General features: G+C 56.4%; 1 protein-coding gene across 6 annotated transcripts in view; it reads left to right on the top strand.

Annotated features, from left to right (window-relative positions):
- Nucleotides 1-13,474, top strand: part of NFIC (nuclear factor I C) — a 63,104-nt gene that overhangs the window by 40,074 nt on the left and 9,556 nt on the right. For all 6 annotated transcript variants that reach the window (XM_074351142.1, XM_074351141.1, XM_074351143.1 and 3 more), the window contains 5 exons: nucleotides 746-817; nucleotides 4,460-4,534; nucleotides 5,340-5,463; nucleotides 6,100-6,224; nucleotides 12,240-12,365. In XM_074351142.1, the coding sequence (XP_074207243.1) occupies nucleotides 746-817; nucleotides 4,460-4,534; nucleotides 5,340-5,463; nucleotides 6,100-6,224; nucleotides 12,240-12,365 (522 nt within the window). The remainder of the gene's footprint in view (nucleotides 1-745; nucleotides 818-4,459; nucleotides 4,535-5,339; nucleotides 5,464-6,099; nucleotides 6,225-12,239; nucleotides 12,366-13,474) is intronic.

Below are 13,474 nucleotides of genomic sequence, written 5' to 3'. Positions count from 1 at the left end.
TTGACCTGAGAGACAAATTGGTAGGGCTAGGCTTGCTGTCTGTCTGGACTTGGCCGTATGCCCCCCCAACCCCGCTCCAAGTCCAGGGTGGAGAGTGTGGGGGCTGCAGCGGGGCTGGCCTCCGTCTAGGCCTCCGGAGCCGATAACGCTGAGCTCAGCGTCTGTCTGCTTTGCCGGCCTGCCAAGGAGCCTGATTATTTTTAGATAAGATGGAGGGGCGGGCGCCAGGGTGGGAGAAGCCCCCAAGCCAGATGGGGGCAGGGTGGACGTTAGAGCTGCAGAAAGATGCCCCTCAGCCCCCACTCTGAGGAGCCCTGAGTGGCAACCCAAGACCAACGGCTGGGCCGCCAGGACTTCAAAGGCAGAGGCAGAGGGGAGGGGGCCTGAGGGGTCAAGGACTCACCTTTCTGGCCCTCAGTTTTCCTATCTGTAAAATGAGCCTAATGAGAGCTCCCGCCTTATTCGGTGGAGGCAGGATTAATTGAGCTATCCTGACTTCACAGTTGGAGAAACTGAGGCTCAGGGAGCATTGACTCCCACGCTTCAGCACATAGCCACCCAGGTGCCCCAGCGACCTCAGACGTCCATGGCCCCCTGTAGCAGCAGCCAAGGGAGGGGTCCACACCACGTTCCTGACCACCATCTCCATGGCGCTGGCCCAGCCTAGCGCTGGCACTGATGTCTCCTCCCCTCCGGGGTGGGGGGTCCATGCAATGTCACACACTTCTCCTCCCTCTCTTTGCAGACGCGGAGCAGAGCAGCAGTCCCCGGGCAGGGATGGGCTCCGACCAGGAAGACAGCAAGCCCATCACACTGGGTGAGTCTGGGGGTGGGGGGGTGGGAGGCACAGCCCCGTCCCCATCTTTTATTTAGAAATCATTTTCAGAGCACCCCCTGTGGGCTCTGCGTGGTCCTGAGCACCTGCGTCACTCCTCACAGCCACGCTCTGGGGTGGGTGCTGCTGTTCCATTTCGTAGATGAGGACACTGAGGTCCAGAGAGGATAATGGGCCTTCCCAGGGGCATCTAGGGAGCTGGGGTTGGAACCCACGACCCTGAGCTCCAGCCTCTGGTCTCTGAGGTGCTCCTCCTATGGGAGAGGCCCCAGAGGGTCCTGCAGTCTCTTGGGACATTTAACAAATGAGCAGACAAGTCAGTTTTATGTTGCAGGAGTGGGAAGTGGGAGAATTTGTCTGAGGCAGGGCTAGGAACAGAGCCCTGAGGGACAGAAAGGATCTGGAAGCTGCAGAGGCCCTGCTTCTATCTGAGTCTGTCCTCTTTGAAGTGGTCAGAGGATGCCTGTGAGGACCTGAGTCAGGTCCCGCCCTCCTCTGCCTACAGCCCTTCAGAGCTCCCACCTTCCTCCAGGGTAAAAGCCCAAGAACTCCCCGGGCCCACAAGGCGCTGCACAGCCTGTCCCATCCCCTCCCTGCCCTCACCTCCTCCTTCTCTCCCCTCTCCCCTCTCACTCTGCTCAGCCACCTGGGCCTCCTTGCTGCTTCTTCAACATGCCAGGCACAGTCCTGCCCCTGGGCCTTTGCACAGGCTGTGCCCTCGGTCTGAACCACTAACTGCTCTCTCTTTCCAGATCACCCAGGTCTCAGCTCAAATGCCTCCCTCTCAGAGAGATCTTCCCTGAGCCCCTCAGCTCAATCATAGCCCTCTGTTTTATTTCTTTTAGAGGAAGTTAGTGATTGTATATGTATTTGCTTAGTTCCTTAGTGGTTGCAGATGTGTTTGCTTAACTCTCCTAGTGGAACATCACCTCCTCAAGGGCAGAGGTGTTTATCTGTCTTGGTCACTGCTCTGTCCTGAGTGCCTAGAACAGGACCTGGTATACAGTAGTTGCTCAAAAAACATTTGTAGGAAGAAGGAAAGGAGAGAAGGAGGGAAGAAGCAGAGTGGGGAGGAGAACCTAGAGAGCCGGTACATCAGGGTGAGGGAGGAGGAGAGATGAAAAGGGAGAAAGGAAGAAGGAGCCGGTGGGTGAGGGCATCCCCCTTGGAAGGTCCGGCACAGGGAGGCTGGATGGTTCCAGGAGGTTCACAGGCCCCCAGGCCACTCTTCACCGGCCATCTGTGACCCGAGTCCTCCTTGGCCTCCTGTGATTCCCAGGCACCTCCCTCCAAGCCAGATGTTCTGGGCAGGCGGCAGGGGCCGTGGCGCTTGGCCTGGTCCCGCGGGGAGCTCCAGCGTCTGGCGGAGGAAATCACTTCCTCCCCGCCCGCCAGGGAGTCCCCTGGAGAAGGAGCAGGGCAAGCGCTGCACAAACAGGAAACCCCGGTGGGGGGAGGGTGCAGGGGTGTGCTGACACCAGCTGGCCAGCTGGGTCAGCAGGAAATGGCCATGGCCACTTCCCCTGGACACTGGGGGCCACCGCCCTGTCCTCCTGGGGATAGTGTGGTCCCGAGCCTCTCATCATGGGCCTGGGCAGGTAGTAATTGCTCAATAAATGGTGTGCACAAAGCTTGTAACCAGGGGGCTTGAGTGGTGGACAGCTGGGGACCTGGGCACTGCTGTGAGCTCCCTGTGGCCCATGCTGGCCCGTGCTGCCCCCTGGGGGCCTGGACAAGAACCGCTCCCACCCCGCCCCAACCCCCTCCAAGCCAGAGTGCCCTCACTCTGACCACTCTCCCCACTCCTGCGTCCCAACCGCAGGGCCTTTGCACCAGCTGCTCCCACCACCAGGAACGTTGTGGCCCACAGGGAGGTGGCAAAACGTCAAGTTTAAGGTCATCCTAATCGGGGCCGCCAATTTTCGCAGGGCGATTTCCCTGTGCCAGGTGCTGTCTTGGCACTTCCCAAATTTTAACTCACAGGTTCCTCTTATTCACCCCTGCCTTGAGGTCTTAGTAAAATGTCACCCTCCCAGACCTTCTTTGAGCCCTTTGTGTAAAATAAAACAGATCCCTTCCCCAGCAGGCTCCCCTGACCTCACCTGCTTTATTACCACTACCTGACACTCCTCACCTTTGACTTCATGATCTTTAAAATAACCTTTTTTAAATTGTGGTATAATACACATAAAATGCATCATTTCAACCATTTTACAACGTACCATTCAGTGGCATTAAGTACATTAACAGTGTTGTGCATCCATCACCTCTATGTAGTTCCAGAACATTTTCAGCACCCCAAAAAGTAGCTCCATCTCCATTCATCCCTCCCCCTCCCCTGGTGACCACAACTCCACTGTCCCTGTGGACTGGCCTCTTCTGGACATTTCACGTCCATGGACTCACATGCCGTGTGTCCTTCGGTGTCTGCTTCTCTCCCTGAGCATCGTGCTCTCAGGGGCCGTCCACGTGGTAGTGAGGGTCAGCGCTTCACTCCTTTTCACGGCCGAGTGGTGCTCCTGCGTAGAGAGGGGCCACATTTGTTTGTCCATCATCTGCTGATGGACGTTTGGGTTGTCTCCAGTTTTAGCCACTATAAATCGTGTTGCTGTGAACACCCATGTACAGGTTTTTTTGACTTCCTGCTCTTATGTGGCCTCTGTCACCCACACTGGACTGTGAGTCTGGAGGGCAGCTGCTTCTGTCCGTCCCATCTCCCACTGTATCCCCAGTGCCCAGCTTAGAGGTGCTCAGTAAACGGTTGCTGAGGAAATGGGTCCTGCTTGTGAGGGCCTCCAGGTGGGACAGGCCTCCTCCCAGCTGTCCCAGGTTGGCCAGGACTCCAGCCCTCTCGTGGCCAACTTCAGTTTCCAAATCCATGAAATGGGTGTAAACCACCCCAACCTGGAGAGGAGGGGCCCTCTTCCTTTGACATCAGGCAGGTGTGCACCTGATGTGGGGGTTTTAATTGCTGCCTCTGGACCCTCCATTCAGCCTGTGGTTCTGAGCCCCTGCCGTTTGCCAGGCTCTGGTCTAGGCACTGGGGACACTGCAGGGCTCCAGGCCTGGGGGGGACAGGCAGCGTAAGCAGCTGCAGCATTGTGTGGGGTGAAGAGTGAGGCAAAGGAGGTGAGCTGGTCCCTCCTAGGTAGAAGGATTCATGTCTCACATCCACCCAAGATGACAGGGTGTATGGTCCCACTTTTGAGATTAGACCATTGAGGCTCAAGGAGGTTAAAGTGACTTGCCCAAGATTACACTCTGAGTGGGCATCCCAGCTGGGATTTGAACTCAGGTCTGGCCTCCACTCATGTGCGCAGCCTGCCCAGGCATGAAGGCCCTGGGTGAAGGCTGGGAGGGAGGCTGGGGGAGGCTGCAGTGAGAAGGGCTGAGCAGAGGCTCAGAGAAGAACGTCCTCCCCAGCTGGGTTAGGGCAGAGGGACTCCCCCGTCAGACCGGAGGACATCCTCTGCGGCCCTGCGGACGAGGGGAGGGGGGAGACAGAGTGACCGCCCAGACTGGGTCCAACCCCCGCAATCTGGGCAGCCCAGGAGTGTCGGGGGGTGGGGGAACAGACCCAGCTCAGCTGGCCACCTGCTGACCTCCAGCCTCTCCCTTTTCCAGACACCACCGACTTCCAGGAGAGCTTCGTCACCTCCGGTGTGTTCAGTGTCACTGAGCTCATCCAAGTGTCCCGGAGTAAGTGTCCCCGCCCACCCTGTGCTGGGACCTGCAGAGGGAGGGGCTCACACAGGGGAGGGCTGGTGGAAAGAAGTGGATTCAGGATGGGGGCTCCAAGAGGGAAGGGGACTTGGGGAGAGAAGAGAGGCTCAGGGAGGAAGGAGCCTGTCACCCTGCCCACTCCCCCACGTCCTCTCTAAGCACCCCCTGTCACCAAGCCAAGGTTCCCAGGAAGGGTGGTATCCAGCCCTTCCCAGAGGCCAAGGTCACAGTGACGTGCTCTTCTCCAGGAAAGACTCCAGATGCTGGGTGGAAAGGCTAAAGAAACTTCCGCTCCAGCATCCCCCCTTCCTGGGGCCTCCCCATCCCCTGAGGAAGAGACCCCAGATAGCCCCGCCCTCCACCTGCTTTGCCTCCTGTTCTCTTGCCTTACCTATGGACCTGCAGGGACCCTCCCCAATCCTCCAGACACCCCTGTTTAAATCTCACCCCAGGGAGCTCTGGGCACTGCATTGCCTTAACCCTAACCATTGCCCTCCCTGTCCAGATCAGCAGAGCCTGGCCTCTGGGAGTGCTGGGAAGCTTGACCTCCAGCTCTGTTTATGCCTCTGCCTCACGACGTGACCTTGGCCTCTCTCAATGCCCTCGTTCTTCTGATCTGTAGAATAAGGCCACTTTCGGACAAATCAGGAAACAGGCCAATTTGGGAAGCGGTTCTCTTGCAGACTGCCAGCCCCCAGGTGGCTCTCCCCACCCCTCTAGGGCAAACTGCACCCAGGGACCTTGTTTCCTCCTTCACTGTCCTCTCTGTCGCCCTTTGCAGCACCAGTGGTGACTGGAACAGGACCCAACTTCTCCCTGGGGGAGCTGCAGGGGCACCTGGCGTACGACCTGAATCCAGCCAGCACAGGCATGAGAAGAACGCTACCCAGCACCTCCTCCAGTGGGTACGTGCCCAGGGCCCACCTCTTGGCATTTCATGACCCGCCCCCATACACCCATCTCTATCTGGCCCCAGCTGGTTCATTCCTCTCCGTTTTCGCATTCCACCTGGGAAACTCATACTCCTCCTTCAAAGCCCAGCCTCCAAGTGACTCTTTCTCCATCCCTGACACCCTACTCTGGGCTCCCACAGCCTCGAGTCCAACAGGTCCAGCCCTTGAGACTCCGTAAGAATGCAGACACTGGTTATTGCTGAGATAGGCCGTGTGATCGGTAGCCAGTCACATCGTGTTTGCCTCGGTTTTCTCTTCTGTAAAATGGGATCATAATCCCACTAGGTTGTTCTGAGGATTACAGCAGGCCAAGTGATCAGCCTTCAGGGCTTTAGTCTCCACTGGCTAGCTTGTTACTTGGACCTGGGCTGAGTTCCCCCTTGCCTCTGGCCCCAGGCGTCCTGTTCAAGTAACAGGCAAATTGAAACAGGTGTTAACTGAGAACCGGCTGAAAATGCACGGCTCCCGTGACGTCTCGCGATAGCTCCCTCCTCGCCCCGCCCTCTAGGAACCGGAAGTAGTGATGCCGGCCCGGCCCCCTGCGTCTCCTTGGTAACCGGCATGTGGGCTTCCTTTTTCGCCCCTTAGGAGCAAGAGGCACAAATCCGGCTCGATGGAGGAAGACGTGGACACGAGCCCTGGCGGCGATTACTACACCTCGCCCAGCTCTCCCACGAGTAGCAGCCGCAACTGGACGGAGGACATGGAAGGAGGTGGGGCTGGCGGCGGCGGCGGCGGCGGCGGACCGGTCTTCCGGTCGGGTTTACCGCAGCGGGGACTACTTATTCCGGAAGGCAATGCGCGGCCGCCAGGGAGCGGAAGCAGGCCTGGGGCCGCGGGGCCTCCTGGGAATTGTAGTCGCGCGGGCTGCGCGCGGATGGAAGTCATGTCCGGGTTCACATGCCCGGAGCTCTTTGGTTCCGCTCAGGCTGGGGAGGGCGGAGATTATCCCCTGTCCGATTTTCCTACCCTCTGCCTGTTAAGGGCCTATCTCGGTGGGGTTCCTGATCCACAGAATTGACTTAGTAGCGATTCTGATCAACAGGGTGCTTCTTCCTGGGGCCTGCCATAGATAGAGCCTCAACTCACATAGGGTGCCAGCTAGAGGGCCCTGAGACGTAGGATTCCTTCTCGCTGGGGTCCACCCTGGGCTTCCTTTTTTAATAGGATTCCTATCTTGCTTGCTTCGTGTGATTCCAGTTCCATAGGAGCCCCGCCTCTTTTCTCATAGCGCCTTTCCCCGGTGGATTTTACTGTTGCTCCCTGTCTTCATAGGATCCTCTCCAGAGTGTCTTTCTCCTGTTCTGTAGGGTCTGCAGTTCTGTAGGGTTTCTTTTCTGTTGAACGCTGTCTCCTCGAAATTCTTTGGTTACTTACCGTCTCCCCGGGGGCTTTCTTCAAAAATTTCCCTTCTTTGGGGTCCCGGTCTCCACAATGGTTCTCATCTAAAGAATCCCTTTCACTTTAAGATTCTGCTCTCTAGAGGACCAGCGTCTGTGACTTGGGAAATGACATGAACAGTGGCCTACGGTTAGACTGGGAAGGGCGTCCTTGGTATTCCTTAGATTCTCAGCTGGGTCTGTGCCCCCAAATTGTAGAAGCATGACTCTACCCAGTCCTTTATCCCTTATTAAGGGTTCACCCCGACGGTATAGCCTAGTGGTTATGAACGTAAACACTCAAGTCCTCCAGCCCTTACAGCTTCCTGGTGGCCCCACCTCTTGGGCCGCAGTTTCTCCATCTGTAAAATGGAGTTGTTAATACCTGCAGTACCCACCTCATAGGCTTGTTATGGGAATTAAGTGAGTTAAAATACATTTGATGTCCCTAAAACCGGTCTGGCACAGAAGTGCCCAGTATTCCTTGGAATTTGTTTTCTTCTCCTCTTCTCCTTTCTCCCTTCTCCGTATCCCTGTAGAGCCCAGTTTCTCATAAAGATCTGTCTATACAAAGTGCCATGCCTACAAGATTCTTGAAAAGCAATTTAACATTATAATTAAGAGAGCAGGTTCAGGCATCAGAGAGATCAGGGTTCAAATCCCAGCTCTGCCCTTGACTCACTGTGTAGGCTGTGTAACCTTGGGCAGGTGAATTCACTTCTCTGAGCATTAGTTGCCTCATCTCCAAAGTGAGAGTGATAAGAATGATCATTCTTTTGGAGACTTGGAAGGAGGACATGGAAGAATGTGCGTAAAGTAGCCATCTGGCCAGGGAAATGGGAGAGTTTCTTGGTGCTCATGTCTTTATAAAATTCCCATGCCTTTGAGTCAGTCTTTGACACATCTGGTTGTGACATTTGAGGTCCCAAGGGTCCTCCCTCTTCCTCAGTGTGGGCTCCCAGGGTAGGTACCTAATGCTAGGACAACCTGTCTCTCTATTTATTAGGCTCTAATTTATGGATCAAAATGTCTCTCTCAAGTTTGTCTCTGTAAAGACCCTGTATTTAATATGCTTAAGGCTTAATTGTGTATAACAGAAAACCCAAAAGGACAGTGCATTTCTCCCGCAAGTATATGTCCAGCCATCAACAGCCCCAGGCAAGTGTAATGTAAGGCACTTAGACTCCTGCCTGTGCTCCACTGAATGTGGTTGTCCTGTCTCATGGTCCAAGATACCTGCTGGGGTTCCAGCCATCATGTCTGCTTTCCAGCCAGCAGGAAAGAAGAAGGATCAAATGTGGGTGTGTCCTCTCCTTTTAAGAATAATTCTCAGAAGATACACTTACCTTTTCTGCTTATCTCTAAGCCCCTGAGTTAGTTGTAGGGCCATGCTCTGCTGCAAGAGCTGCTGGGAAATGTATTTTCATTTGGAGCAATTATGTGCCCATCTCAAATTCAAGGGTTCTGTTACTAAGGAAGAAGGATAGAGCAGGTATTAGGAGACAGTTAAGTTCTGCCCTGCAATTTACTGATTGGGAACTCAGAAGCACTTCTTGTTAATTCTGTGATTTTAGAGGTTGTCCACATATAAAGTGTATACTATTTAGAGCTGAAAGACAGCCTCTGTGATGTAGCCACAGCAGCCCTGAGAGGAAAAATTATAGCCTGGAGTCTACTGATTCGAAAAAGAGAGAGGCTGGAAATAAAGAGCCCAACTTTCAATTCAGGATGCTCAAAAAGGAAGAACAAAATTTTAAAAGGAAGGAAATGTTAGAGTCACTGGGGCTTGGTCTGACCTTCCTGCCCTGACAAAGAAGTGGCCTGGATGGGGGAGGACACAGAGGAAGTCTGTACCAGCTTCTAGTGTGTGATGGAGGATCATAGAGCTAGAAGGGAATGCCAGAAGGGGTTGGACCCCTGTAGCTGCCATTGGTTGCCTCAGGTGATGGCTTACTCACTCCCTCCTGTGGGAGCCTCAGTATGAACCTCTGCTTTGTCCCTGCCCCGCCTCCCCACTGACAGCCTAGCAGGGAGACAGATTCTGTGTCCTCCCCGCTCCTCCTCCCCTCCCTCTCCTTCCCCTCCTCCCCTCCCGGCTTCCTCCAACTTCCTGTCTAGACGGCCTCCAATTAGCTGTTCATTAAGGAGGTTAAGCTGATTAGAGCGCTCTCTCCCTTCCTCTGCCGTGGCCACCACGGGCAGCGCTCAGCTAACCCCCCCAGCTCTAGCATCCACTGTCTGGTGCCTGGGAGGGGCAGAGGCCTGGGGAGATCATGCCACCCCTACCCAGGCGAGGCCCCTCCACCCCCACCCAGGCAAGACCCCTGCAGCCACATCTCTTAAGCCCCATGCACCAGCCTCCAGGCGTTTGCCCACTCCATGCCCAGGCCAGGAGGGCCAGGAATACCCTTTCTCCTCCGGCCACCTCCCGAGGCCTTCCCTGATTTCCCACCCATGCGGGGCAGAAAGGGGGCCCCAGAGTCTTCTCTGTGGCTGCTTCTGTGGTCCTCCCACAGGGGTCCTCCCATCGGGCCCCCCACCCCACCCCGCCACAGGTAGTTGTTCTGTGGAGTAAAGCAGGTAACTTATCTCTCTCCTCTGTTACCTGGAGAGAGGGGCTTCCCCCATCTCTTTTGGGGGGCAGGAGGGGGTGACAGAGCATGGCCTGTGGAGTTTGAATCCCAGCTCAACCACTTCTTGACTCCCCAGGACCTCACGGAGGGTCCTCACCCAGGTCAGCTCTGCCCTCAGGGGGCACTGAGTGATGTCTGGGACATCTGTGGTTGTCATGAGCGGGGGGGGGGGGGGTCCTGGCATCCAGTGGGTGGGGCCCAGGGAGGCTGCTCCACACCCCACAGTGCCCAGGACAGCCCCACAGATGACCCAGCCCCCTGATGTCAGCAGTGCTGGCAGGGTGGGAGGCTGGTCCGCATAGTAAGTGCTCACTGAGTGACGGCCATTCCCAGCAGAACTGCGCTCCATCCACCCATCCACTCCACACTCTCTCTGCCCACCCTGTGTCCTGGGCCCTGGAGACCCAGCGGGCGGCTGCAGTCGGCACCCCCAGTGGCGCTGGCATTGCAGGGAGACAGGCTAGTTTGTCTAGCAGATGGGCAGGTGCTCAGATACGGGACAGACAGGCGTTTGTGACAAGCGAGTGCAGGGACACTCAGATGGGGGCATCTACAGGCATGTGTGTCCGTTAAGGTTTACGTTTTTGATGGGGAACATGCGCAATCTCGGATGGGGGTGTAGAGATATGTATGTTGAGCAAAAAGCTGGCCAGTCAGATCCAGGGGATATTACGGGCATGCTTGTTAAATGGGGAGACGTCTGCTTTGATGAGGGACACAGGGCACTGTGTTAACCGGACAGCGGTTGCTCACGTGGGACCTTGACAACAAACAGGATGGGGGGTGTTCAGATGTGGAGATGCACACGTGTGCAGGACCCCCTCAGAGCCGCCCAGGAGCACAAGGGTTACTCTTCCTTGCAGCCCCCTGGCCGGCTCTCTCTCCCCTCCTTCCTGCCCTGGCTTCTGCAGGCCCCGGCTCAGGAAGGGCCTGTGGAGATGCGGCAGGGGGCTGGGGCCGCACCACACTATTTCCATCCAGGACAGGCTGTTCTAGGAAATCCTCCTAAGTGAGCGTCTGACAGCCCTAACCTCATTCCCGCTGCAGCCAGCCCCGTGCCAGCAGGGAGCCTGCCACGCTCCTGTGCCAGTGCGCGCGCGCGCGCACACACACACACACACGCACACACACACGCACACACACACACACAAGCACGCAGCACCCACGGGGCCAGCCTCCTCCCTGCCGGCCGCCCTCTGTCCCACCAGCTCCTCCTGTCCCTGGGAAGTCCCGGGCCTGCTCCGACGCCCGGCTTGGCCATGGGGCCTCTGGGCTGCCAACCACACGCCGCGATTTGCTCCCCACTTTCAACAGTGTGATGTGCGCTCTGAGCCGTCAGGGGCAGTGACCTCTGTAACAGCAAAAGCAGTTGGTGGCCTGTCCAGGGGCTGGTTCCCAGATCTGGTCCACCCCAGGCCGTGCAGCTGCAGAGGACAGGAAGCCCCCATGGGGAAACGCCAGAGGGGAGCTGCACCAGCATCCCAGGTGGCACAGTGCTGGGGACGCCACAGATGCCCCAGGGACCGTCGGCAGGAGACCCACAGACAGTGGCAGTGGGCCTGAGAGTAAGGCAGGGGTTCTGACCAGTTGGTTCTGCCATCCAGGGGATACTGGTCACTGTCTGTCTTGTCATGACTGGGGGTTCCTGGCATCAAGTGGGTGGGGCCCAGCATATTGCTCCCCACCCTGCAGTGCCCAGGACACTTATGGAGGGTGGTCCAGCCCCGATGTCTGTCACCAGAGAGGCCACCTTGTGCTGGGTGGGAGATGTCTCCCCCTCACCACGTGTGAGTCCACTGTGGTCTCAGTGGGTATGCTTCACCCTAAAATGAATTTTAAAATAATTTCTAAACATGCCGGCCTCCGGGCCCCACTTCACTGAGAGTCCAGTTCCAGGGATGAGGCCTGGCAGGGGACTCTGCTGTTTTCCAGGCACGTCACCATCCCTAACTCTCAATAGAAAAAGCCTCTGCAGAGGATGGCATAGAGGGGGCACAGGGAGGCAGGGGAGGCAGTCACGCGTCTTCAAGGGAACATGTGCCCTGGCACCCGTGCGGACCATCCCCCCTATCATGACAGGGCTCCTTCTGAGCCAGTGTTCGTTCTGTGCCACGGCCTCCACGGAGTCTGTACCTGCCCATTTTACACCATTCATTCCTTGAGGCTGAGCTGGAGACCGTCCGAGTTTTCAAGGGCAGCCATGGGAGGTAGTGAGGCCTCTGTCTGCAGAGGAATGACAGCAAGTAATTCCAGCATGTGGGTGTGTGGAAGGCCCTGGTCTAATGGCTTTACATGTTGTATGTCACTTAATGCAATGACTCCACAGGGATAGTTCTGTTGCCCCAGTAAGGATGGGGGAACACAAGCACAGAGTGACTCGGGCTTTGGACCAGACCACCCTCCCTCTCCCCACCATGCCACCTTCTCCAGGGCTCTGGTGTCCCCAGGGGAGAGGGTCAGCCCTGAGCTCATCCACCTCTGGAAGGAGAGAAGCTGGGGACCAGGCTGTGACGTCCTGGGGCCTGTGTGGCATCAGGCTCCACATCCCATGGGCCATGTGACCCTGGGTGGCCCCCTTCTCTGAGCCTTAGTTTGCCCCTCTACTCATTGGGCTCCCAGCCCCTTGCCCACAGGTTGCTGGGAGAAGGAGGTCCAGGGGTCCTGGGAGTGGAGCAGCCCTGCCTGAAGGGCCCTGACCCTCTTGCCCTCCCCACAGGCATCTCATCCCCAGTGAAGAAGACAGAGATGGACAAGTCACCTTTCAACAGCCCATCTCCCCAGGACTCGCCTCGTCTCTCCAGCTTCACCCAGCACCACCGGCCCGTCATCGCCGTGCACAGTGGTGAGCACTGCATACCCCAGGCGGGGAGGGGCAGCTGGGCCCTCTGACCAGGCCCCTCGTGGCCAGGGAAGTCCCACTGGCCATCTGACCACAAGTTCTATTGCTGTAGCCTCCCAACCAGGCAAGAAAGCCTGAAGGTGCTGTGGCAGAGAGCACTTGGGGCTGACTCAGTCCTTTTGGGCCTCAGTTTCCCCTTCTGTACAAGGAGGTGCAGCCCAGGACTCACCCCTCAACCTGCTCCCCATGTGAGTGACCCACGGACAGACCACCGGGTCAGGTGGCCACAGAAGGAGGCAGACACACACAAAGACAGGCAGACACACACAAAGACACACGCAGGCCACACAGAGATCCGGGTGCTCCCGGCCACACAGATGGGAAGCATCACACTCGAAGCAGAGGAGAGACTCCAGCAGCCTCAAGGTGTGAGCTGAGCCAGTCATCTGTCAATTGGGGCTCATAAACATCGCCCTCTCAGGGCTGTCCGTGGGATAGAATAAGTTAAATAAGAGTTTGAATATCACCTATTGCACCTTGGTTGTGATAATAATGATTTAGTTCCATACAAGGGCAGACACACATACAGGGGAAGGGCAGAAATCCCCAAAATAGCACAGTGGTTTAGAGCAGGAGCCAGCAGAGCAGCACCCCCCACCCCAGCCACTTCCTCTTCTTGTAAATAAAGTTTTATTAGTGCAGGGCCACACACATCCATTACCATGTTGTCTGCAGCGCCTTGCAGGCTGCAGGGCAGAGTTGACCGGCTACAACAGAGACCCTGTGGCCTGAAAAGCCAAAAATATTTACTATCTGGCCAGGGGCTGGAGAGAGAGGAAGGGGGAAGTGACTGCTCATGGTCACAGAGCTTCTTTTCAGAGAAATGAAGATGTTCTGGAATTACAAACTGAATATACTGAAAGTCACTGAATTGTGTAGAAAAAGGAAAAAAAGCAAATACCAGAATGGAATATTACTCAGCCATGAAAAGGAGCGAGGCCCTGACACTCATTACAGTGTGGATGGACCTTGAGACACGGTGCTCAGTGAGAGAGCCAGACACAGGAGGCCACATAGTGTGTGATAACATTTATATGAAACGTCCAGAACAG

This window comes from Camelus bactrianus, chromosome 22 (genome assembly GCF_048773025.1).
Source record: "Camelus bactrianus isolate YW-2024 breed Bactrian camel chromosome 22, ASM4877302v1, whole genome shotgun sequence".
NCBI classification, from domain to species: domain Eukaryota; kingdom Metazoa; phylum Chordata; class Mammalia; order Artiodactyla; family Camelidae; genus Camelus; species Camelus bactrianus.
Note: the sequence above shows the minus strand (reverse complement) of the source record. Positions and strands in the feature narration are given on the sequence as shown.